Source organism: Capricornis sumatraensis, chromosome 22 (assembly GCF_032405125.1).
Source record: "Capricornis sumatraensis isolate serow.1 chromosome 22, serow.2, whole genome shotgun sequence".
Taxonomy (NCBI): domain Eukaryota; kingdom Metazoa; phylum Chordata; class Mammalia; order Artiodactyla; family Bovidae; genus Capricornis; species Capricornis sumatraensis.
The window spans coordinates 29,429,828-29,456,314 of NC_091090.1; the positions used below are offsets into that span (position 1 = coordinate 29,429,828).

Genomic DNA, 26,487 nt, shown 5'->3' on the forward strand with positions numbered 1-26,487 from the left:
AGCCAGATAAAACAGCATGGAAAAGCTCACAACACAACCTCGTCATTTTCAGAGGGTACAAACAGCAGTTCTGGAGACCACAGGGCAGCTCTGCCTGCAGTGAAGAACTGAAGGGATGGACAGGCCAAAGGCAGGCAGGAAGCGGGTTGCATGTTCTCAGAGACACCAGAAAAATATGACTCTGGGGAAATGAATGGTCTGTGTGTGTAAAGTGATGAAGCTGGAAGGCTGGCAAGAACCAGGTCCCATGAAGGACCCTCTATAGTGGGTATAAAAACTGGACTTTTTGCTCCCTGTGGGAGGCTTTAAGCAGGGGAGAACACAATGAGGTCTCCACTGCAGAGAGCATACCTGCTCGGGGCACAGAGGAGGGGCTGGGGAAGGCTGGGGGGCAGGAAACCAGTTTGGAAGGAAGGATAACGCAGACCTGAACGAAGGTGATGGCCACAGACACAGGCAGTGTGGGTCATTTTCAGAAGATTCGATGGCACAGTGAATTCAGATCCAACAGCAATGTTCCCATCTGGTTCAGGAAATGGACGGCGAAACACACAACTTCAGGAAGATGTGCTTGGTGTTAGAATGGTAATGCAGAATGCTGGGCGGGTGGTGGGATCATCAACTGAGAGAAGACAGCTGTGGTCCAGGGCTGGGTCAGGGAGGGAAAGGGAGGGGGGCTGAGAAGGACCCACAAGAGAGGCAGAAGGAACAGCAGCCAGGGGAGAGGGCATCAGGAGGAGTCTGGGCTCCAGGGAGGACCAGCCAGCCTGGGATGGAGATTCTTGCTGCAGGGGGCAGTGGTCTTTTTTTCTTCTGATGGATCCAGAGCAGCTGGAACAGAGCTCAGTACACACTGGGACCCCAATAAATATTTGCTGAATGAATGAGTACATGAAGAGTCTATCAGATTTGGGGACGGGAAGGTCATCAAGTCATTATCTGCTGAGTATAATGTTGCAGAAAAGGAGGTGGCAGAAGCCGGTGCATGGGATGAGCGTGAAACGTACAGAGAAGGGGAGACAGGTCTGGACTGCTTGTTCCGGTGGCCAGGAGGTCAGGGAGGGATGGGAGAGTTCTCAAACCTCCGTGTGGTGAGGAAAAAGTCTACGGGAGGTGAAGTGACTAGATACGCAGAAAACGGGGGAGCTGGAAGGAATACATCTACTCAGGGGGGATCTCTTGAGGAAATGAAATCCAGGACTGCAGAAGAGGGGTGGCTGAGGGAGCACTGGCCCCGGGCAGCTCCACAAGATTGCTGCTGCCTCTGAAGTTCTGACACCTGTTCAGATCCGAGAAGATGCTCATTCAGTATGCCTTGAACTGATGTAATTCAACGGGGAAACAAGAAGTCAAGAGGACTGGGGAGGATGTGGTGGGGGAGCAAAACCAAAATTATAACACCACCCCCGCACCGTCACGCTCAACAGGGCTGGGAAACGTTTTGGCCTGTCAGTCACTTCCTCTGGCCCAGCACTGCACGGCCACTCTCTGAGGCCATCAGTTCACCTTCAGGAGTGGCCCGAGAGGGAGAGGCAGGGCTGCCTGCATGGACTCACAGGAGGACAGCTGTTCCGCCAGTTCCGGGGGAACTGTTAGGGTGCTGGCCAGAGGACCACCAGGAGGCCTCCGACTTCCCATCATTCCATCAGCCTTCACTGTCTCTGGTCGGAGTGATGGGGCTCAGAATCAGAACCCTCGGACACACAGACAGATAAGGTCTGGCTGAGGCCGGGGTCCGCATTGCCCACCACAGCCGCAGGCGGGATTCTGGGGCCTTCTCCTGGATCTTATAGTGGCCACACCGGGAGTTCTAACGGGTGGGTCAAGGAAAGCAAGAGAAGCGTGTATGTGTGTGCACATGCATGTATATCAGGCTGGTAAGAAAGACACTCTCACTCTCCAGAAACATACCTCTGCTTAGAAGCGGAAAATCTGAAAAGTTAAAGAACATGTAAAACTTTTAAAAATATAAAATCAATCACAAAATATTTACTGAGTGCATGCTTTGTGCAAGGCACGATGCTACTGGAGACACAAAAATTTCTAAGGTCTACTTCCTTCCCTCAAAAGCTCAGAGACCAAAACCAGAAGCTACAGGCTGTCAATCCAGTGCAACTCCTTAATTTCCGCAGTGGTAAAACTGACCGCCCTTCACTGAACATTTACTGCCAGCTGGGCCAGGTTGAGGCGTTTTATGTGATTACCTCACATAACCCTCAACAAGCCTGTAAGGAACAACAATGAATGTGTGAGATCTCATTAAATGCTGGGTCCCGTGGTAAACAGCAAACAGGATCACCCCATTTAACCTTCTGTTGTAGAAACTCCTGCTGCTACGAACACTGCCTCTACTATTACTTACTATCCTCCAACCATGTGCCGGGAATCGCTGTAAACACTTAACAGAAATTATCTCATTTAATCCTCCCACAAGCCCTATTATACAGAACAAGTGAGGCTCAAAGAGCTTAGGAGGGTTGCCCAGAGGCACACAACTAATAAGCCCCAGAAATGGGACTGGAACCCCAGATCTATCAGACTGTGACGTGTGCACTCTTAGCCACATGCACCCCTGAACAATGAGCCTGAAAACTAACGACAGAGATTCTGTCGCACGCGAAGTTATCTGTGAGACAAGATGCCGTGAATCAGGACATGACGAGACAAAGGACAAGTGGGGGTCCTTCTACTATCTGGGGCAGAGACTGTGGCTTTATTCATCTTTGCACCCTGAGGGTCCTTGGTACAAAGGAGCGACTCTGTAAATAGCAGCAAGTGCTCTGGGCTTGCAGCCTATGGATCTCCTTGGGAAAGACCCCTGGGAGGGCGTGAGCTCAGCCAGAAAGATGTACAGATTGTGGATAAGTAGAGGGGAGGGGCAACGGTGAGAAGAGACACAACTGTGCTGAGATGAGACACAACTGTGCTGAGACAGTGCGGGAGGACCCAGATGGAGCCAGCCAGCTCAGCGCACCAGGGCGGCTTTGGTGGGGTGGGGCGGGGAGGTGGATCTACGGTGTGGGGTGGCTTCAGGGGAGGCGGTGGTGGGGAGGTGGATCTACGGTGTGGGGTGGCTTCAGGGGAGGCGGTGGCGGGGAGGTGGATCTACTGTGAGGGGTGGCTTCAGGGGGCTCTACCGTGTGGGGCAGCTTTGGGGGGCATCTACCGTGTGGGGCAGCTTTGGAGGGCATCTGTGTGGGCAACTTTGGGGGCATCTACTAGGTTGGGCAACTTTGGGGGGCATGTGTGGGCAACTTTGGGGGCACCTACTGTGTGGGTCGATTCAGATCAGCTGAATACCATGTGTTTCAAAGAAGCTAGTCTAAAACAGGAAAAGGAAGGGAAATCTGGCCCTCAGACCCCTTAAAGTTCGCATTCATTCATTCAAGCATTCATTCATTCATTCTAAAAGCAACCTGGCTCCAAAGTCGACTTTTTACCTACTGAATTCATCCATGGAATGCTGTCCATTCCCACATCCTGGGCATTTCAACATCTTGCTTCCCCAAAGAGCCAAGCACAGGTGAAAAAATAATTGCTTCCCTCAATTAGGGAGGCAACACTGTCACATAAAAATCTGAACTCTACTTCCAGACACAAAACTTGACAGACCATCCTGCATTTCAGTTTGCCAATTAAATTTTATCAGTTATTTAACGGTCTAGTGAGTCTGAGCTTCTCCACATGAAGCCATCAAGGAAGTAATTTCCTGTTGGATACTGATATTCCAAGGCCAGTGGTTAACTGGACACATGATAAGAATCCCATGTACATTCCACTGGAACCTCTTCTTGGTCCCAGAGGCCGAGGGTGCAGAGCACTGGCAGAGAAGGAAATGGGTTGAAGTGGTACCTGAGCATTATCTGAACTGGTTCAGGAGCCAGGGCGATCCTGGTCTCCCCAGAAATCAATCAGGGCAGTCAGTAGCTTACAGTAAACATGTTCTAGGATTTGAATTATTGCAATCAGGAAACATCTGCCCCAAAAGGCTGTCGTCAGAGTTTGCAGTATTTCAGGAGTACCAGTGTGCCTTTGCCCCCCTTTCCGACTGCCTGCAGGCATAAAGGAGGAAGGAATCAAACAGGAGATAGAAGAGAATGTGCAAGTGCTACTGGTCTGGCTGAGTCTCCATCCTGCCCTGGGACCCAGAGCAGAGGGTGTGACGACCTTTACCGAGTGCATCAGTGGGCTTCTTGGAGTCCTGGCTTCATCTGAGTCCACAGGAGGTGAGAGGACACCAGGAGGTGCTACTGCCTGGTGCCCTCCCCCCGGGTGACGTGGCAGTGACTCGATCACATACCAAAGGTCCAGCCCCCTCCTTCAGCCACAGCTCCCACGGCCACCAGCTCTCCCTCTTCCTCCCTCTCTCCCTCACAGCACAACTTCTGCACCCACTCCATCCTCCATCTCTTCAGATTTGGGGCCACCTTCCATGATCGAAAGCCCTGGGGCAGTTTACCGTGTCTTGTCCATTTCCCCTCATCCTGTCTGTCTCCACCTGTGTTAACAGCACCTTCAATCACCTCATCTGTTTCCACTGGGACCTGGACTGAAACTGTTATGCTCTTCAAATAAAAGGCTTACTACTAATACCACGTGACAATAATTAACCTCATCTATACACCTGCTGGCAACAGGGCATATCACATAATTCGAATCCTCTCCTATCCATGTATGCTGGGAGCATTAACCAGGAAACTAACGGGAAGGCGGACAGACAGCTGCTCCGAGTTCCAATGACCAGCGATGCTGACAACCAGCAGAAACCACTTCCCCTGGGCAAGATGCCTTGGGACTGGCTTCTCACACACTGTCGTCAACACAAGCCCCCGCTTCAGACCAGTGACCTGTGTGTTCAGGGGCCTTTTCTGAGGACACCACTGCCCTCAGGCTGCAGGAAGGAACCCCAAGCTTGGCTTCAGGAATATTTGATCACAGAGCTTCCAGCACTGATTTTGGAAAGTCACATCCACTCTGGAGACTGACTTTATACTGACAAATAACAGCTTTGAAATAATAATCTCATCTGCTCCAGCAGGCAAGTGAAAGGCTCTCAGCCTATTTAGGCTCCAAGTGGGTGGAAGGGGTAAGCCAAGGAGACCTCAGCCCAACACCTCCTCAGACATGGGGGGATTTTTTTCCCCTTTTCCTTTTCAGGGACAGAGCAGGCCTGGGAGGTGGTGGGGAAGGGAGAGCCTGCAGACAAACCGGGCCTCAGCTCTGGGACGTCCTTCCACCTTTTCCTCCAGCTGAGCAGCCTGGGGGCAAGCTGTCTGCCAAGCTTCCCCGTGTAAACACTCCGGCACCAGCTGGGGTTTGGAATCTGCTGAGTCTCTGCCAGCTGGCAACCTGGAGATGGGCCGGATTAAAGGAATGCATAATGAGTGGAGGGGTGGGAGGCAGGGGCTGTATTTACCCAGAGGGGGTCTGCAGGGGTCACTAAGGCTCTGACTAAAGGCGGCTCTGGAAGGGGAAAAATCCAAAGGGAAGAGGAAAGGGGTTGCATAGTACCCAAGTGTCCTGCCGTACCCCACCCAATGGCCCAGAGCTGTTATGCTCATTTATTTTTTCCCTTTCACAAACTGGCTTCTTTGTCCCCATCTCGGTGCCCCCACCCCTTCCACATCTCCTGCGCAAGTTACATGCGGCCCTTTGAAAGTTCTGCAGCTGGCTGCTCCAGAAGGCTCGGCATGACCAGCCAGCACGACACTCGATCCTCTGTGATCCCGATTTGGGAACGTTAACACGGAAACCCAAGCCACGTGCTGACAAGCAGGCCCTGGGCCACGCAGGGCCCCAGCCTCAAATACGGAGACTTCAGGCTCCCCCAGGTGAAGTCCAGAAGGCAAGGATTCAGGGGAGATGGATCGCTGGATGGGACCACAAGACCCTCACGTCCTTCCACCACCTGGCAGAGGGTGCGGGGGACGAGAAGTGACCCAAGTCCAAAGTCCTGGGGGACACACCTGACAGGAAGCCGCCTGGAGCCCTCCTGTGTGCGCACACGCTCAGCCGTGTCCGATCCTTTGCGAACCCACAGACTGTAGCCTGCCAGGCTCCTCTGGCCATGGGATTCTCCAGGCAAGAATACTGGAGTAGGTTGCAGTGCCCTCCTCCAGGGGATCTTCACAACCCAGGAGATCTTCCCGACCCAGGAAAGCAGCCCTCCGTGAAGCACCTGTAAATATCTAACCCTGACGTGATATTTATCACTAAGCAGAAGAGGCAGGCAGCCCTGCAGAACACAAGGAAAACAGCACCCGGAGGACGCAGCTGACTGTTCTTAGAAGCTCAGCCACAAAGCGGCTGTGGAGCCTCAGGCTACAAGCCACCGCCCACAAGGCCTGGGGAGTCACCTCTTCCAAAGGGTTTTTCCCTGCAGTCCCGTTGCTCCCTCGGATTCCTCCACACACAGACGCTTCCAGGACAGAGACTCACCCCAAGGTTCAGGGTTCAAGGCTGGGCCCTTGTTGGTCCTTTAGAAATCCTGCCCCAGTGGCTGCCTCGAAGCCAGTGACACTCAAATCTACTTTTCCTACTCAGATCTTTCTCCTGGGGGACGTTCCTGCATCTTTACCTAAACAGCATGCCACTGACCCCGTTCGGCATGCCAAAATTCACACTACGCATCTTTATTTCAAAAGCTGGTACCCAAGAGACAGGCCCATATCTGCCCATGTCCCAGGCTGCAGTCAAGGACTCCCATGGCCCTTACAGTAACCTGTTGGCTTTATTATGTAATTAAATCCTCTATTCCCGCTCACACCCTCATCTCTCACCAGCCTACAGAAGAGGGTTCTAACTGGAGTCTCTGCCTCAGGACAGTCTTCCCTTCTCTTCTCTGGCCATCCTAGCTAGAACAGCCATGCTCTTCCAAGCTCCCCACTGCTTACAGGAAAACGTCTAACCCTTCCATCTGACATTCCTGAACCTCCTTCCCTCTCCGCCCTTGATTACCACAACTCCCCAAACTCAGTACCATAGCCCTGGATACCCTAAAGAATATTCTAGAATATCACTGCATGACATACTCTCCAAGGGCAACAAATATGTTTGGGGTGCAGGTATACAAGACTCATTATGCTCCAATAAAGGCTCTGATAAGTTCTGCAGCAAAGAAACCTGTTTAGCGTATCATTTCCCCAGCCTACTCAGCCTAGAAACTTCTACAGCATTTCATCTATTAACGGTTCCCTTCAGTTCTCTGCACGACTTCTCTTGCCTGGAAGATCAGCCCTCAGTTCTGCCTTCCATTTGTGTCTCTGCCTCGATTTCCCTTCGAGGGCCAGCCCTGGCCGCCACTTCCCCAGACTTCCCCTCCTGCCGTCCGTGCCCACACTGCTTCCTTGCCTCACCCCGAAGCCCATGCTGCCTACGGGCCTTCCTGAGATGCAGGGGAGCACGGCAGTGAAGAGCCTGGATTCTGAACTCAGAAAGATGGTGTTAAATCCCAGTCCTGCCTTCAGCAACTCTGATGGAGCTGCTTCGAGTGCTCTGTGTATGGAGAGACAACAGGACGTACTGAAGAGAGCTGCCGACAGGGAAGGGCCAATTCAGCACAAGGCTGGGCACATCACACACTCAGTAAGTCATCATCAGCCATTTTTCTTCCAATTTGTTACCGCTGCTTTGCCATTTATCATTTTCTGTGTATCTTTTCGATAGGAAACCACAGGAAGCCCCAAGGCTGTTCCTTCTCCCGCTCTTCCCTCTACACAATCAGGTTTAACAAATAATGTGTTGATGCAATGGCTCAGTGGTCAAGAATCCACCTGCCAATGCAGGAGACACAGGAGACTCAGGTTCGAGCCCTGGGTTGGGAAAATCCCCCGGAGGAGGAAAGGGCCACAGTATTTTTGCCTGGAAATCCCATGGACAGAGGAGCTTGATGGGCTACAGTCCACGAGGTCACAAAGAGTCGGACACGATTAAGCGACGGAGCATGCACAAAAGCCACCATCACAAACAGCAGGTAGGTACACACCTGGGCAGGGAAGTGGAGTCAGCAGCCCCAGGCTATTAGCATTGAGCAAGGCGCTGTGGGTCCAAAGATTCTTCAAGCAGTCAAGACCCATACCTTCACTGAACCCCTCCCCCAGAGAGTACCATCCAGCCCTGCCCCCACCACCTGTTCACCCGCTACAGCCCTGGAAGGGTAAAGAGGTGCTCGGGAAACCAAGGTGGGGTGGGTCTCACCCCAAAATGGACAGGGTGACTGGTTTCCACACCCCCACGCCGGGCCACGATGACCTGCTGTGTTAGGATTTAACTTGAAATTTTCAATTGCTGTTTCTAAAAGCTTAAATTTTCACCACAGGCCCTTTCATTCATGTTCATGTGACTTGCTCGGTTAATAACTGAAACTGAGAAGTTTCATTTCCACTTCTGGTCCACCCTGACTTGCGTTTTTCCTGATGTGTCTGTAGTCGCTTCTCTGAATGGCTTGAAACACCCCCGTTTCACCCTCTGAACCTCTCTTCATAAGGCTTCAGAAAGATTTCCCAGGTGATCCGGTGGCTAAGACCCTACACTCCCAATGCTGGGGACTCAGCTTCAATCCTTGATAGGGGAACTAAATCCCACACGCTACAACGAAAGATCTGGAGTAGCCAAATAAATATTTTCTTTGAAATAAAAAAGCCTTCAGAAAAGCAAACTCTTATTTACATCAGGTGGGAACGACGTCTCTAAGATCCAGGGCGTGAGCTTATATCTGCAGCGTCTGGAGCTCCCCCCCCCAGCTCCCCCGCCCAACACACCCGAATTCCCACTCCACCTCCAGCTGCTTTCTCCTCTCGCCATTCATCTTTCCTGTTCCCCAAGCAACAGGCTCTGCACCAATCCAAACTTTCCATCTTTCCATCTCCAAAATGGTAACAGCCTTAATGTGCCTTTTCTGCTTAGCAAACCAACATTTCGTTGAAAAAAATATATGTATGATATATAGAAGCATGGAAAAAATTAAATTACAGTTGTGCCACACATAGAAAACAAAACCATCGACTATATCTTGATAATTATCCTTACCGCTGTCTTTTCATAAAAATAACACAAATCCAAGTTTTTAGAGAGGACCACACTGACATTACATTCTATAACCTGATTTAAAAAGAAACACACACCCATAGGCTATAGACAGCTTTCTGTGACAGTGCATATAGATTTATGTCACCATTTTCAACTGATCTAACCAATCCCTTCCTGGCAGGCATTCAGAAACAACCTCAACTTTTAAAAATGCTAACATCTCAAAATATTTCGATATACCATTGCCTGGGGGGAAAGGTCAGAATTTGGTCTGAGCATTTCTATTACAATCATGAAAAACCACAGTATCCAGGTGTCTCACTGGTAAAGAATCTGCCTGCCAATGCAGGAGACACAGGAGACGGGAGTTTGATCCCTGGGTCAGGAAGATCCCCTGGAGTAAGAAATGGCAACCCACTATGGTATTCATGGACAGGGGAGCCTGGCAGGTTACAGTCCATGAGGTCACAAAGAGTCGGACATGACTAAGCTCGCACGTACACTGAGCAGAGTAAAACTTAAATCAACTGTGCTAAGCGGGAGGGCTCGAAGAAATCTGTTTATAAGAGCGGCATTCAAACAGCAAAGAAAGTCATTCAATAAAAGCAATTGGTAAAATGCAAATACCATATTATCTTTAAAAAACGCTATGATGGGCTGTGCATGGGTGCTCAGCCGCTAAGTTGTGTCTGACTCTCTGGGACCCTACGGACAGCTGTCAATGGGGTTCTCTAGGCAAGAATACTGGAGTGGGTTGCTATGTCCTCCTCCAGGGCATCTTCCCGACCCAGAGATGAAACTCAGGTCTCCTGCACTGGCAGGCAGATTACCACCGGAGAAGGCTCATGACAGACCACACCATAGTATAACATAGTTCAGGCAGCAGATCTCCACTTCATTGGACTACAGAGTTTTCTTCCTAGGGGGAGAAGGAGACAGTGGTCTGAAGTCATAGGATCTTTGAGAAGGGGAAGAGGTGAGAGGTAATTCTGAGGCTTGATCACTTGAGGCAGCCCAGTGAACCATGGGCTGGGGGCTCAGAGCCCACCAAGGAGAAAACCTCAGCAAACGTACCCCACTTCCACATTTCTTAGCAGGCTTGGTGGCCCAGGCAGCAAATGGTGTGTCTGGTGTGACGTCGATACATCAGGACGATATATAAATATATATGAAAATGAGAGACAACAGAAAAGCAGCTGTCTAATGATGGCTTGTGATGGTCACAGAATTAATCAGTATTCATGAATAATGAACATCAATGGAGTCCTTGATATCAAGCTCTGTGATTAGCTCACAAAAAACTCAATGAGATAAGCACAATCATTTTCATTCCCATTTTACTGAGCTTATGTGGGGCACAGTTGAGGATCTTAAATTAGTGACGTGGAGGAGCCGGTAAAGAACCAGGCAGTGTGAAAGCAACGCCTGCACTCCCAAGCTGTACGTGCTCTGGGGTATGTACAAGCCCGGCACGACCTGGCAACATGATGTTGGGAAATGGGGTGCCCACCCGGATGGCAAGGGCAGCCGAGCCTCACACCAGCAGTCTGTTTTCCAGGAGGAGGAGAGCCTGGGAGTGAACCATCCTAATAAACCCGCACAAGAACACCACGACTGCCTTTCACTTCCCGGAGGTCTCCATGGAAATGCACAGAACCAATTGCGCCCTGGAGCCAGGCCTCTCTGATCTGTTTGCTTTTATACATGCCCCTCGTCTGGGACTTTGGCCACGTCACCGTGGTCTTTTTTTTTTTTTTTTTTTAGCAGTAAAGTGGAGCGAAGGCACTTGGGACTAATCACACCTGAAAGACTGTCTATTTAGCTTCAGCGTGCTGGGTGGAAGGACAAGGAGACTATATTTGGGCAAACCGTTGATAGGGGCTTCGGTGGAGCGCTGGCTTGGGTGGCAGCACCCTTCTCCCACCCGCGCCTGCCGCCACCCAAGCCGTGTGGCTCGAGCACTTGGCTCTGACACAGGCACGTCCCTGAATCCTCCCTGGGGCTCCCAGGAGCAGAGGCGGCACCACCACTCCAGGAAGTGATGCGGTGAGAAACCAGCACGGGGCCCACAGGAAGCCAAGAGGGAGCCCTGCAGCACAAGGTGGTAACGTGGCCCCTCCCCAGGTGCAGAAGCCCCCCAGCGATCGAGCTCAGAGAGAGCCCCTCACAACTCTGGCCACAATGAACTGTAACCACTGGTTTTCCTATCTGTCCTCCACATGAGTCTCAATCATCTCCAGGTCCCTGGCACCTTCAATCAGCAGGGGCTCAATAAATATTTGAGCTTCCCTGGTGACTCAAGAGTAAAGGATCTGTCTGCCAATGCAGGAGACCCGGGTTTGACCCAGGTCAGGGAGATCCCAGATCGGGAAGATCCCCTGGAGGAGAAAATGGCCATCCACTCCAGTATTCTTGCCTGGGAGATCCCATGGACAGAGGAGCCTGGTGGGCTACAGTCCATGGGGTCTCAAGAGTCGGACACAACTTAGCAACTAAACAACAAATAAACAACAGTGACAAATTTAAAAGAGTTCTGGGGATGGCTGTACAACAATGGGAATGTCCTTAATGCTATGGAACTGTACACTTAAATGGTAATATCAGGGTAGGGGGCTAAAAGGGCCATGGGATTATATGAAGTCATGTGTGTGAAACTTCTGAAAATTGTAAAGGACTATGGAATTTAAAGAACCTTCCATTCAATTTAAAAAATTAAAAGTTGTAAATGGTAAGATACTAACTAGTACATTATGTATAGTGAAAGTGAAGTCGCTCAGTCATGTCCGACTCTTTGCGACCCCGTAGACTATAGCCTACCAGGCTCCTCCGTCCATGGGATTCTCCAGGCAAGAGTACTGGAGTGAGTTGCCATTTCCTTCTCCAGGGGATCTTCCCGACCCAGGGATCGAACCCAGGTCTCCTGCATTGCAGACAGACGCTTTAACCTCTGAGCCACCAGGGAAGCCCACGTTATGTATCAAGTGAGTGAAGTAGCTCAGCCGTGTCTGACTCTTTGCGACCCCATAGACTGCAGCCTGCCAGGCTCCTCTGTCCATGGGATTTTCCAGGCAATTGTACTGGAGTGGATTGCCATTTCCTTCTGCAGGGTATCTTCCCAACCCAGGGCTCGAACCCGGGTCTCCCGCATTGTAGACAGAGCCTTTACCGTCTGAGCCACCAGGCAAGTAGGTATATTTTACCACAATTAAAAAAAAAAATAACACGTATCACAGAAAAATAACAGGTGATGACACTCAGATACTTTTAATACCCATTGTATGAAATGTGGCATTGTGTGCATTGAATAATTTGAGTTTAACAAGTATGGGGTGGGTTTAATACGGTAACAATTAGGAGTGAACCATGATTTACTGAAACAAAATGTCACAGAGGTGGCAAACAGGACACTCAGTAGGTCCTTCCAGGTATCCTAAAGCAGGGAGAGTCAATAAATGAGAAAGGGGTCAGAGACAAAGCCCCACATCCATCCAAGAAACCAGACTCTTCCCCACACTCTTTCACCCCCAGACCTGAAAGCTGGCACTCCACCGGTCACAGGAGCGGGAGCTGTCCACGCAGCTGCTTCACTCCCAGCTCCTTGTAACAGGATGGGAGGGCGGCGGTCTAGAGAGCAGACCTCTGTGTGCGTGCTCAGGGGCTCTGCTGTGTCCAACTCTGCGAGCCCATGGACTATAGCCTGCCAGGCTCCCTCTGTCCATGGGATTTCCCAGGCAAGAATACTGCAGTGCGTTGCCACTTCCTCCTCCAAGGGATCTTCCCCGACTCAGGGATCGAACCCTCGTCTCCTGCGTCTCGGTAGGCAGATTCTTGACCACTGAGCCAGCAGGGAAGCCCGAGCAAACCTGTGGATGTTACTAAATCCTGCTGGAGAGGGAGGGCCAGTAGACCTGAGATGTTCCTCTACTTTGACAAGTTTATGTGGTGCGTGAATCTCCAAGGACGGGGGCCTGGTAGGAAGAGTTTCATGTACCCCTCTGACCCAGAAACTTCCAGCCTCCTGTCACCACGCCAGGGATTCCAACAGCCTGGAACTCGAATCAGGAAATATCAGTGTGAGTAGATGGATTATTTGGAATATCCTGAGTGCATACCTGGCTCCCCAGTTTACTAGCTGTGTGACCTCAGGCAAGTTATGTGAATTCTCTTGGCCTCAGTTTTCTTCTCTTTAAAATGGGAGTCAGAACTCGGGCTCTGAAGTCAGACAGGTGGGCTGTCGATCCTGGCTCTGGCCTCTTGACCAACGGAAGCCTGGTTAGGCTCCCCGGTCTTTGCAGACCTCAGTTCCCTCATCTGTACTACGGGAGCAACCACGGTACCGACCCTAAGGGTGGCTGGGAGGGCGGGATAACGGGACCCAAGGAAGGTGCTCACAGCAGTGCTTGGCACAAGGTCAGCGCTCAGCACACTTTGTCCTTTGACCCCACAAGCTGTAAAGTGCTACATGAACGTCAGCATCCTCTGAGGCTCCAGCCAAGTCCCACTCTTCTCTGACGAAGCTTCCCTTGCCGGAATCTAAAAGCTTTCTCAACTCCAGGCTTACACAGTGGCTAAAACCGCTGTATTCACAAGTGTATTCAGCATTTAGCTATAAGCTGGTATCTAGCACTACTTCCTACACTGATATCTAGTGGTTCAGATTGAATTCTTATCTCAAGCTTCTTTTTTTCCAAAACAGAACTGGGAGGAGTTAGATGAATTTAAAAGCTACATACACCTACTGTTAGAAAAAAAAAAAAAATTAAGGGAAAGCTATAACACTGAAAACTAAAGTCTTCCATGAGCTACCTGGGAGAAACATAATCGATGTTGACAGTCTGCTATGATTTTTCCGGATTTTGCCTTTGCATATACAAATGTATTTTAGTATCATTAAAATGGACTCAAGCAATGGCTCTCTGTTCCCTAAGCTGAGGAGCAAATCCAAACGCTGGGCGTCCACGGCCCTGAGACCAGTGCAGACTCATCTTCCATAACTTCCTTCCTGAGCCACCTCCCCGACTTTGGCAACCCAGAGCCACTTCCCACTCCCTAACCTCTCTGTCCTTTCCACACATCCTCTCTCTGCCTGGAACACCTTCTCCCAGGCCCATCTGCCAGGCCAGCGGCCCTCAGGCCTTGAGCCCCAGCACACACATCTCCTGTTTACAGTGACTCACTCTGCACCTTTGCACACAAGAGCACCAAGGATACTGCCCCCTCGCAGAGGACTCTGGGCCCTTGTGACAGCAAGACCTTCACATTTCCATCTGTGACCCACTTGGCAGAGAGCACACGCCCGGTCTGAGCTGGGTTGGATCAACAGATGAGAAAGGCCAAGGCTGGCAGTGAGGAGGTGTGAACCGTTAGAGGCTGGGAGAGCGTTCAGAGCAGGTGGTGCCAGTGCGACATGGGAGGCGACATCTGGGGAGAAGCTAGAGTCAGTCAACAGAACGGGAGAGACGGGGCGGGGAAGGGGTGCATACACAAAGCAGGAGGCAGGAAGAGAAATGTTCAGGAAGCACTAGGGTGGACTGTGATGAGGGGTCAGGGCAGGAGCAGGCTGAGCTTGCAGGACAGGATGGTCAGACTCCAGGGGGCCTGGAACGCCACGCTGGGCTCCCCAGACTTCAGGTGGGCACCACCAGAGGCCTGGAAGAGAGAGAGACCCAGACCCAGCTCTGAGCCAGAGCACATCCATGGAGAAGGGACCAGACAGGAGGCCGAGGACCAAGCTGGGACTCACTGTCGCCACTCAGGTGGGAGACGCCCAGGGTGTGAGCAAAGGTCGAGGAGCAGTAAGGGTGAGCAGGGAAGCGGGGCAGCCCAGAAGGTCAAGCTGGCGGGACTAACAGACGAGACGTGGGCCAGTGACCACAGGGGCTGTTCCGACAGATGCACCTGCTTTACGTCCCTCTGCTGTAGACCACGTAAACTACAGGCACTGGGGGCCAGGGCTGTTTAGTTAAGATGACGAGTGATCACCAACGGGCCTTGGGAAGAAGACCCCCACGGTTCCACCGCGAGAGGTCAGACAAGGGGCCGACCCCCTCGTTTTGTCTCCAGGGGCCTGGCACCAGCACAGAGATGGAAGACACAGGTCAAAGATGATGACTGACACCCATCAGCACCCACCGCCTGACGGACGGAGCGCAGATGGCTCCTTATGTACAGTGAGCGAAGCAACTTCGGGAACAAAACGAAGCTGTGCACAGGCCGAGCCTCTCTCCTCCCCTCCCCAGTCAACCCCCAACCCCTAACCCCAGGAAACCTCCCCAAAGGGCTCCCTCGCCCTCCGCCTCCTCTGACACTGGAACAAACCCTGCTTCCCTGGGTCAGGCTGCTGTACTTGAACATAAGCCCCTTCATGGCTTATGTAGCGAGAAAAAAAGGGAGGGGGGTGAAGATGTTCCATCTGGCTGAGGCCTGACTTCTTTTTTTTTTTTTTTTTTTGGCCTGACTTCTTAAAAAATTAGAAATCGTGTTAGACGCAAAACATACTGTCTGAGTAAGTCTGAAGGACACTTCAGTGATAAGGTCACACAAAGGCTCCGCCAGACAGTGGCTCAGAGCAACACTCGCGTTCAAGGGCAACTCTGCACCGGGGCAGCCAGGTCACAGCGGGTCCTACACAACTGCCTGGTCACAGAGAGTGTCTGCCACACTGGGTGGATGGGGAGAGTCTCTGAGTGGACACCAGAAAGTTCAGATGTGGGGGTCCTAAGGAAAGTGGGGGCCCGGGGCATACTTCCTGGTTGGGGTGGAGACTAAAATTGTCTTAGGAGGTAGGGGGAGTTCTCCTGGGGAGTCCCTGCCACAGCCTTCTGATCAGACTCCTCGCCTCCAACCCCACCCCCCAGGGATCAACAGAGCAGAAGACAGAGTCTCAGGTCACTGCCCTCCCAAAGCTCTTCAAAGGCCCCCATTACCTCCAGGAGAAAGTCTCAGGCTGGCGGCCACCACCTACCTGCCCACAGTTGTCTATCTGCCCAGCCACTGCTCCATCTGAATTTGTTCTTTCTTCTGTAACCTTGGATCACATACCCACGCTTCCTATAACTGTACGTGAAGTGAGTGCAGGCGGCTGGGCAAGGACCTGAGTGATTACCCGGTGTGGAGGTCACAGGACAGGGCACAGGGCTGACCTCCCCGCACACCCTGTTCCCAGCTGCGTTCCAAATGCCGAGGGAGCCGCAAAGGGGAGCCCCACGAGCCAAGACATCTCTCCAACACCTCCGGAGAGCAACATGAAGAACAGGGCACATGCACTCAGCTAATGCCCTGCACCAAGCCATCTTCTAAGCGCTGTAGCTATATCAACATTTCACCTCTTGTGCTGATGTTTCTAATCCTCCCAACAACTATCAGACATAGTGTTACCCCCATTTTCCAGATGAGGAAACTGAGGCATGGAGTGATGAAATAATCTACAGAGATGACACTGCTAGGATAGGGAAAACCAGAATTCAGACTCAGGCTATGTGGCTCCAGGCCCATGACCTCAGCCCCATAATTCATGCCTCTGAGAGTCCTTAACAGAACCACACCTTAAAGACCACCCCTCCCCCCCCATTTCACATTACTACACAAACAAAAACCACAAAAAACAAATTCTGAAAGCTACCCGGAGATCAGCATGTCCAACAGAACTTTCTCGAAATGTGGCGAGTGTGGCTGAGCAACTGAACCTTTTGTATCATCTTGATGAGTTTACACTGAAACAGCCGGGTGTGGCGTGTGGCTGCCTACTTGACGGCACATGTGAGGCCTGTGCTGGCTGAGTCCACAACTGGGGCAGCTCAAATGCTAACCGTAACGGATAAGCCCTCCTCGAAACTAGGCTTCAGAAGGATGTCACCAAGTGCTGATGCCTCTCTTTTACAACATCTCTCTACCCCTTTAATTAACTTGCCCTTATAATTTCAAGGCAGAAAGCATGCCCGTGGTCAGAGGAGCTGAAGAGGCCTTGCAGATGGAGTGGGACCCTACCAGCTGGCGGGCAATGCCTTAAGAACGCTGCCGTGGGTGTGGGGTTAGGGTGGCTTCAGACTCTAGGTTCACCCCACTGATCTGAAATAGAGAGGCCACAGATGTGTGTGTGTGTGTGTGTGTGTGTGTGTGTGGCATATCACTGAATATGCACACACACTCCAGCCCAGGGCCCGAGACCACCCTGAGCACCCGTGTGATGAACGCTGGGCGGGCAGGGCAGACGCTGGCCATTCTGCCCAGGACAGTGGCCTCTTCTTGCTCTTCCCAGGTCCCCCGTCAGCCTCGTTCAAACAGCAGTCACAAAATCCATATCAACAGTTACTCCTCGCCCATCAAGCACCACAGTTACTGAGCCCAGGCCCTAGAGCCCAAGAGTCACGACTACTAAAGCTCCACTCACTCCAGAGCCCATGCTCTGCAATAAGAGAACCCACTGCAAGGAGAAGCCTGCGCATCACCACTAGAGAGCAGCCCCGCTCGCCGCAAGACAAAGTCTGAGGGCAGTGACGAAAGCCCAGCGCAGCCAAAAAAGGAAAAGAAACCCTCTTCAGAGGCAGGACGACCGAGGCTCTGGGGATGACGTCCTTCTCACCCCTACCAACTCAAATCATGTTGGGGTTTGATGTTGAAAATCTTAAGAAACCATATGGAGGAGTTCTTCAAACCTCAACCAAAGCTCCAACCAATGAAGGCCTCCGCGTACAAGAACTCACACCTGCATGCACGCACACACACACCCCCACCCCGCCTTCGGTCAGTTCACTCATCCATGAAGCTGTGTCATACACAATGCCTAGGAGTCACCGCCACACTTATCCTCTGCTCAGGGTGTTGGGCCTCTATTCAATAAATCCCCTCTTCCGCCAATGGCAGTGGCTTGAAGGTGAGGCCCAATCATCTGTAACTCTGTAAGTTGCACCTGCCGCTTTCATCAAATTCAAGACCTTACTTCTATCTGCAAAACAGACTATCAGCTTCAAGCTACCATATCATAACCTCCTTGGAGAGGAGGTCACCGTGTTCACATTCATCCCCAGAACTCCACACAGGCATACAGCAGGCACTCAGTCAGCAATGAGGTGCCAAATAAATGCATGCAGCGCACTAAAAAAAAGATCTATCAGTCTTGAGGCTTCTGCACACACAGTTGCATTCAAATGCAGCGTCTGGAAACCCAATGAGCAGATGTGTAAAAACACACTGGACCTGAGTCAGATGACATGGGTTCAAGCCCCGAGTTTGCCAGAAATTCACTCGATCGTCCTGGGCGAATCACTCAACCTCTGGGGTCTTGTTTTCCTCTTCTATGAATATTGTAGATGCTGTCTAGGTTTCCCTTTAGCCTCTGGGCTTGTAAAATATGAAGAAAAGCTGTGCCCTTGAGCAGTGACCACGATATTAACTTGATGAAAAGGCCAATGAAGATGTCACCGCCAGAGGCAATGATTCTCACGCAGATGTGGGCCAAGAGCAAGCAGTGACTTTAACAGGAGGTAAAGCTTCTGCCCACTCACCCTTGGTCACATATGACACACATATTCGGGTTACTCTCTGGAGTCTCTATCAGGGATATGCAAATTGCAATGACTGTTCCAGGAAGAAAAGTCTCCACATGGAACAATGACCCCCAGACATTACTTCCAGGTAATAAACGGATTCCACTCAGACAAAGAAAAATAAAGCGGCCCTTGGCTACATTCCGTAGACGCCGCATTCGTGGAAGCATCAGAGCTGAGCTCTAAGTGTGAGCCAGACGGGGCTGACTTCTTGTCTTGGCTCCGACTCGGGGAGGATGGTCCTTGGCCAAGTCTCTGCTCTAGAAGCCAGGCTCTGGATGGGTATGACAACCCCCATAAACCATCCAGATTACAGGGTGAGGCCAGTAAAGCATTTCACAGATGGAGACTCCTGCCAACCCCTCGAGACAGATGAGGGAAGCCGTCGAGAGGCAACGTGGCTCGGGTGGAGAGCCACAGAGCAGCACCTCACCTAACCCTGCAGTCCCCAAATGCCCTCCAGGGGCCTCCCAGGCCCCCATTCATGATGACCGGGCTCCGTTCCTTCGTGCAGGAAAGCTATGCGAACCTGCGGGGTCCAGGAGACCCACTTGCAAAGCTCTTTAAACCTCACAGTCAACCCCCGACGTTAACCAGCTGTGAGTAAGCTAGACTGGGTTTCTTTCCACCCGGGACACCTGAGACGGGGCAGCAAGTCAAGGCTGTATACGAGATAAAGGTGTGCTCGTGAAATGAGAAGGGCTGTGTCAGGAGCCATGGTGATAGCCTTTACTGTTTTCTTCCCCCAGCTTTTGTTTTTTTTAACTCCCTTTTCTTTAACCATTAGGTACCAGTGGACACCAGATACACAGAGCTGGATAAAAAGGTTACGAGATCATATCAGTGAAGTTTCCCACCATGGCCTGCTAAAAGCACTCTAGTTGATTAGAAAGCACTTCTGCAGTTTGGGAACTCTAATCCCCTCTTATCAACCCTTCAGCTTAGGCATTTATCAGGGTGGGAACGGGGGATACATCTGCCATAGTGTGATTTCTGGGGCCCCTGCCCACGATGAAGCAGATCAAAAAAGGAGCTCATGCCTGCCAGACTGAAGTTTTCTCCATAGCAACACATGGGACTCTGCAAACAGGCAGGACTAAGGCGCTCTGTTGTGACTGGGCTGGACAGTGCTCCAGAGAAGCAGCAGCTGAGGGTAAAGACACAGAGCAGGCGAGAGGGAAGTGGCAAGGACGGAGCTGGCAGGGCAGCTGACAGCCACATATCTGAGACCCTCTAGCACCCCCAGCCCACCTTTCAATAAGATGGATGGAAGAGGGACAACTGATGTTCTCCGGGGAAAGAGGCACCTAGGGTATTGTGACTGTCCCCTTTGGGGCAGATGGCTGGCACTAGAGAACTCGGGGGAAAGGTCTCACGGAAAAACAGGTCATATCTAAATGGAAATCGGGGCCAGCGTGATGGCAGAAGGTGTGCTCACACGCCCAACTGGGACGCCAGTAACAGAGACCACCAGCGTGGTTGCTGAGACCATCAACTGAGTGCCTGCATGCCAGGCCCAGTGCGAGACATTTACACATTATCCTGTGGTGAGAGTTAAAAACGCACTCACTGATCAACACCTCCTTTCTGGCCATCACATTTTTGCCAAGGGAATAAACAGGGATCACTGAGGTACCCTTACATCCCACAGGAGAGGGTTTGACACTTTAGGTAGACCAGGAGGAACGCTAGCTCCAAATCTCTGTTCTGAAATGTGGGTAGAAATCCAATCACAGAGCAAGGGCACCCCAGAGACAGCCCTTCTCGGTTTCCCCTGACTCATTTCTTTAGAACACCACTGATGGGCCACGTCAGAGGCAGGAGAGGAAGACGCGTAAGTCAGGAACTGTACAAGCTGGCAGAGGAACGTCTTTAAAAGCACATTAGGAGTTAGTCAAAGAGAGGCGACACATGCCCGCGGATGAACATCTCTGTGCCGTATACACAGCTCTTCGTCTTAGCGGAAGGGACGCAGAACTGTCTTAGGGCAATCATGAATGCTAAGAGGCAGGACCGGCAGCCTCACTTCGGGCTGCGGTGCCTACGGGGACGCCTGGCAGGATGTGGACTGGTGCCACGGGACCCGTGTCCTGCCAGGTTGTAACACAACCGGCTCCCACTGTATATGCTGCAAACACATCACCCTGACAAGCTGACCGTGGCAACCAGGAAGAAGGTGGTTCCTGGGGAAAGGTGGCCCTACTACATCTGTCTCCAAAACAATTTGAAAGCAAAAGCCAGCCACTGCCCTCAAAGTTCTGAATCCAAAATTCTTACAGTCATCATGGACCAAAACAGAAACCCAACCTCCAAACGATGGGCCCAGAATTTCAGAACCGTTTCCATGCTGCAGACCGGCAGCGCTTGTAAATGAGCTTGGGCAACAAACAAAAGTTTCTGCCTCCAAATGACTTTAGAGGTAATATACAAGTGGCCTCGTCTCCGCTGGATGTGCCGCCCCCTCCCCCACACCTTGTTCTCATTCTCAGATTGCTAATGAGCGCCTTTTCCTCTCTCTTCCCCTGCCTGGTTTGGTCTGAAACGTGGCACCAAAGGAACAGGACACTGGAAAGGGAAGGCAAAGGGGAGGGGAGGGAATGTGGCTTTCAAATCGGACACACACTGGCTGCCCACACCCTGAAGGCCGCTGGGGCCGGACTCCACCTAAGACAGGCCTGAAGGACCCAAAGTGTGGAGTAGAAACCCCCCCTTGCACCATCTCTCCCCAGCAGAGTCAAGAAAGAGAGAGCTGGAAGGGAAGGAGGGGGGAAAATAAAGCTCCACATTCCTGACATTTTTTAGCCGAGTGCCGAGACTGCACAGAACAACTCTATTCCAAACAGCCCGCAGGATGGAAAGAAAACCTGGGCTCAGGGGGGAAGAGCCTGTCCCCCTACCCCAGCCTCAAAAATGGGAGAAGGAATTTCAGAAGGGTTCAAAACTGAGCCAGATGGAGGTGGGAGGGGAACTCTTTCACGTGTGTTCTCAAAGGAAGCGATCCCAAGGGAAGGAACTTGGAGTCAGCATCTCCCACGGGACAGAACTAAGGTCCTGAGGTCCCTGCTGGGGAACGAGAGCCCTTCTGAATGCTGGTGAGTTGACCAGTGAGTCGGGGAAGGGGCAAGGCACAGAAGAGGTGGAGACCAGTTAGGATGCAAGAGCCGCGGCTGCCAGGGTGGGGGGAGAGGGCCTCAGCTCATTGGCTGAGGTTGGGCAGGGGACCCTAGAGGAGGGAGTGGCCAGGATACTAGCTCTTTGTGGGAAGAATTATAATTGAGTTTTCCTGACTCAGCTTCTGAATGAAGGCATCCTAGCCCTGCCCCAAGTTAGAAACCCAAAAGCTGGCAGTCCCCTCGCCCTGCCTCCCCCTCCCCTTTCCATCTCCTCCCTCTCCAGTTGGGCGGTGTTAAGTGCTGGCCTGCCCCTGCACTCTCACCCACATCCCTACCTACACACACACACACACACACACACACACACACACACACACACACACACACACACACACACACACACACACACACACACGCACACACACACACACACGCACACGCACACACACACACACACGCACAGCACCCCTCCAGGGGAGAGCCCAGATGGCCCCGAGTGACAGCAGTACGTCCCTGACGGTCTCCCCTGTGAGGGAGCCCACATGTGTTTCTTGGAGGTCCCCAGAAGACAGTGAGTTGTGTCCACTCTCATTACGTAGTTCTAGAAACCTGAGTCTCCCCAAATACCTATCTCCGTGGAGCATCAGCTGGTAGATACGATGAGGACCTTCTGTGTGCCTAGCACAGCAGAACACTCATGCTTCATAAGGGAGGATGGGGCATGGCCCTCCTCCTCCCAGGCCAGCCCACACTGACCCACATCACACCTCAGTGCACCTTTCCCAGGAGACAACCCACCTGAAGGCATGGATGCCACTGGACTAAGACTCTACTGGAAGAGGGTGGTGGGACGGACAGAGGCATTCCAGCCACGATCCTTTCCGCATTTCCCAGTCCAATCCCAAGATGGGGAGGACAGCAGGGCAGTCTTTTTGCTGTTTTTTCCCACCCTGGGCCTTCCTTCCTCCTCTTCACGTACGGGATGAAGGACTCCTGGCACTTTCTACTTCCCATAGGCGGCCAGGTTTAACCAACAGGACTTTTCACCAGACCACAGATGGCGAGGGGAGGAGGTATCCGGAGTTTAAATGCTCGGCAGCTCTTTTGGAGCAAAGACAAGAGTAGGTAGAGTCACCACCCTTAATGAACGCCAGAGACACAGCAGAGGCCCACCAGGCTGCAGAGCAAGCATGTGGCTGTGAGTGCTACAGCTGTCACGTGTGTCTCTCCAACCACACCCTCCAAGACTGGTGACAAGGCACTGGGAGGCCTCTCAGAATGAAGGACAGCAAGGAGATACTGAGGGCATCTGCTGGAGCAAACAAATTCTCTATCCCATAGGCTATTTTTATGGCCAACAATAAAGGTTCAGGCGCAAATGACTTGCTTTTATATTGGTAGAAGCTGTTACTGCGTTTGCTGCTCACATGATCTCAATTAAACCTCACAATAACCCCCAGGAGAAAGACGGGTTTTTACTAATCTGTACTGATGGGGAAACTGAGGCTGCAGCTTTTTTTTTCTTTTTTTTTTTTAATTTCATCAGATTAGTGACCAAGCAGAGATGGCAGCACAGGAGATGACCCTGGCCTGACAAAGCCCTTGCCGCGGATATACCACGAGAGTTATGGGGGTTATGAGGGAAGAGTAAAGCAGGCCTGCAGACCCCAATAGCAGTCTCCAGTTACTTCCAACAGACCCTGAAGCCCAGCCAAGGACGCGTGCACCCATCCAACCCTCGCTCAGCCACCACAAGAACATCCCCACCTTGAGGGCAGCTTCCCTGCCTAGCAGGGCCCTCCTCATCCTGAGAGAAGAGATAGGAAACCCAGACACAGAGGGACACGGAAGAGGAAATTAGCCACACCAGGAATCCTCCATATCCAAGGCAACTGATAGATGGTTACAGCTTCCCAGCCCGTTCCTGAGATGCAGATAAGCTGCCGATGAAGCGGCACTCACCTTGAGACAAGGCAGACCAGGGCGAGTCCTTCACTGTTTGCCAGTTCTCCCTGCTTGTGACTATCACATTTTTCTGGCTGTCCGGAGCAGGGAGTCTTCCCATGAGCCCCCTTGGATTCCGACCCCATTCGAGGCAAGTCGGTGAGGCCTGCCCCAGCTGTCCTCTACCCCCACAGTTATGGCAGAATCACCTTTCTCCTAAAAGCAGAGGGTATGCCTCGCCTTCACCTTGCTCCTATCACAGGGAGAAGCTCTAGGCCCACCACAGATGGAGCGAAGGAACAGTTCACAGAACGTTATGTTCACAGGGTTTATGAAAACTGGCCTTTAGGGCAAGAGCAAAAAAAAAAAAGAGGGGTGTCAGGAGGACCGCAAAGGGCACTGCTGGAACGGGGCTAGGGCCGTACCCCGAACGCCCCCACTATGGCCCAGAATTGAGGATGCAAAAGACACCGAAAATCAGGTGGGAAGTGGAAAAGGGCCGGGGTCCCTCCCACTGGAAAAGCCCAGAGGAGCTGGCAGCTAGGGCTAGGAAGGGGTAGTTGTGCAATGCCTGCGGGTCTGGGAGTCTCCGGGCTTGGCTCCTGGACACCAGAAAGGAACCTCCGCTGGGCGGGCCAGGGCCGCGTCGGTTCGAGGCCAGGGTTGAGAGTCGGGGCTGCAGAGAGAGCTGCAGGGTCCAGTGGGTACCCAACGGGGCGGCAGGGCTGGCGGGCACGACGCGGAGCTGGCGGCGGCGTCTGGGCTGACTAGGAGGCCGAGGGGCGCACGGTGCACAAAGCCGGGGGGATGCGGGGGACCGACACGGCGGCCCGGCGCCCGGGCGCAGACGCAGACCCCAGGGGACCCGTAGGGGGACGCCGGGCGGCGTGCGAGAGGGACGCTCCCCGCCCCGATGTCGCTCACCTCGAACATAAGCCCGATAAGGACGCAGAGCACCAGGCAGAAGCCGATGTCCGCATGGTTGTGGATGACGAACTCCTGGCTGAAGAGCGGGTAACTTTTCGTCCGCCGGCGGAAAGCCATGGCAGCGGGCGCGCACGGCCGGCGGGGCCCGCACCCGGCGCTCAGGAGCCGCCGTGCAAACTTCTCGAGCCCCGGCCCCGCTCCACCCGCCGGCCCGCCGCCCGCCCGCTCGCTCGCCCTCCCGCCGCCGGCCCAGCTCCCAACAACTTCTGGGGCCCGCCCCCTTCCTCCGCCCGCCCCCGCCCCCGCCGCCCGGAACCGCCCCCGGCGCAGCCCCCTCGCCGCCCCGCGGCCCTCAATCCGCGCGCCCGGCTCGCTCGGGCCCCGCCCCCCGCGCGCTTAACCCTCTCGCCGCCGCCGGGGACGCGCGGGGGGCGGGGCCGGGGCCGGTGGGGGCGGTACCCGCGGCCGGGTCCGTCTCGCCCGGCTCCCGCACCCCACTGCCTTCTCCAGTGCTGCGAATCTGCAGTTTCCAGCTGAGGGGCTCGCGGACGCCCTGCCCTGCCCGGACAGGAAGTGGGCCCGGGTTTCCCTCTCTCCGCGGCTACCGCTCCTTCCTCCACGGGAAGGGAAGGGCCGCAGGGCCACCGAGAGGTGGGCCGCGCCTCCAGGGTTCTTCCGGCGGTGCGATCTGTGACCCTGGGGGGTTGAGAGCAGCGCAGGTTGGGCGCAGGAAGGAAAAGCTGCAGGCCGGTTTCCTTGATGGCCCGCGCCCTGCACCGATGATTATGAATGGACGGATAACCAAGTGTTTGCTGAAAGCTGGAGAGCGTTTGGCACGGTTCAGAATGCTGGGAATATGCGGCAAAGACCTTGCCCTCGGGGAGTTTGTTTTCCAAAGAGGGGAATGGATGAATTCGTGCGGGTTTGCTCTGACATTTGAGATCTTTATGCCGCTATCAATGAGTTTCACACCTTTTACCCAAATATCTTCGGTATTAATCTGAAAAAGTGGAAGAATAAACACTGAAGAAGAAGAAAAGAAAGAACTTTCACACTGAAAGTTTCTGTTCGGTATTAAGTTTTAGAAGTACTCCTGGAAATGACAAAAGGTATTTTTCATAAATTAATTTATATCGGCAAATATTGGAATTATTCCTACCAGTAATGAAGGAGTCAACTAATCACCTTCCAGATATACAAAAATACAAAAATGAGCAAAGAACTATTTAATTCCTAGTTCCTTTTTTATTAGGTCCTCAGCTATTTCACTTCTAAGTAAATACAATTTCTTAGAAACGGCACAGTGTAGGAAATGGAGTTGAATCTGGACTTAGCTGGAGTTCCAAGATAAGTTTTCCATCTTAAGTTTCTTGAATCCAGTATTTAGTCTTTGTTCTTTAATTCCTTTATCTGACTTAAGGAAATGAGAAAGTAATGCCTGTATTGGGCTAAACCTAATTTAACTTCAAAACTGACCTTTCTTTTAGTTGGACCTCAGTCTCAGGAATAGAAAGATCCAGAACTCTGGAACATCTCAATTTTCCATCTGTGAAGAGGTGTTCAAATCTTCAAACTGCAGACATATATCTATTAGGTTGAACCCTATGGAATTGATTTCTTTGTAAGTCAAAACTGGAATACCAGTATTTCATATGGTTTAATCTGATGGTTCCCTTGTGTTTAAACATGACCATTTCTAGAGGATGCAGTGGTGGGAATTTCTTGCAAAAGATGAGATGTTGCCAACCTTTTAATATTCCCAAGAGTTTAGTTGGACAGTTCTGGTACACAGTTAGGTATTATAACCTCCACATTTATAAATGAGAAACATGATATATAGGGGATGACTTCTGGCTCAAATTGATGACTGCCAACTCCAAATCTTTCCGAATATCACTGAACAACTAGACTTGGGGCTTAAGTTTAGCTGT

The 26,487-nt window shown here is 52.2% G+C and overlaps 1 protein-coding gene across 2 annotated transcripts in view; it reads right to left on the minus strand.

Annotated features, from left to right (window-relative positions):
• Positions 1-24,725, minus strand: part of TRAM2 (translocation associated membrane protein 2) — a 68,625-nt gene extending 43,900 nt beyond the window's left edge. The window contains exon 1 of one of the 2 annotated variants that reach the window (XM_068994044.1): positions 24,554-24,725. In XM_068994044.1, the coding sequence (XP_068850145.1) occupies positions 24,554-24,673 (120 nt within the window). In that variant the 5' untranslated portion in view covers positions 24,674-24,725. Of the gene's footprint in view, positions 1-23,647; positions 23,665-24,553 lie in introns of those variants that run through there. The other variant, XM_068994045.1, reaches the window with a different exon arrangement.
• Positions 24,726-26,487: the final 1,762 nt, after the last annotated feature.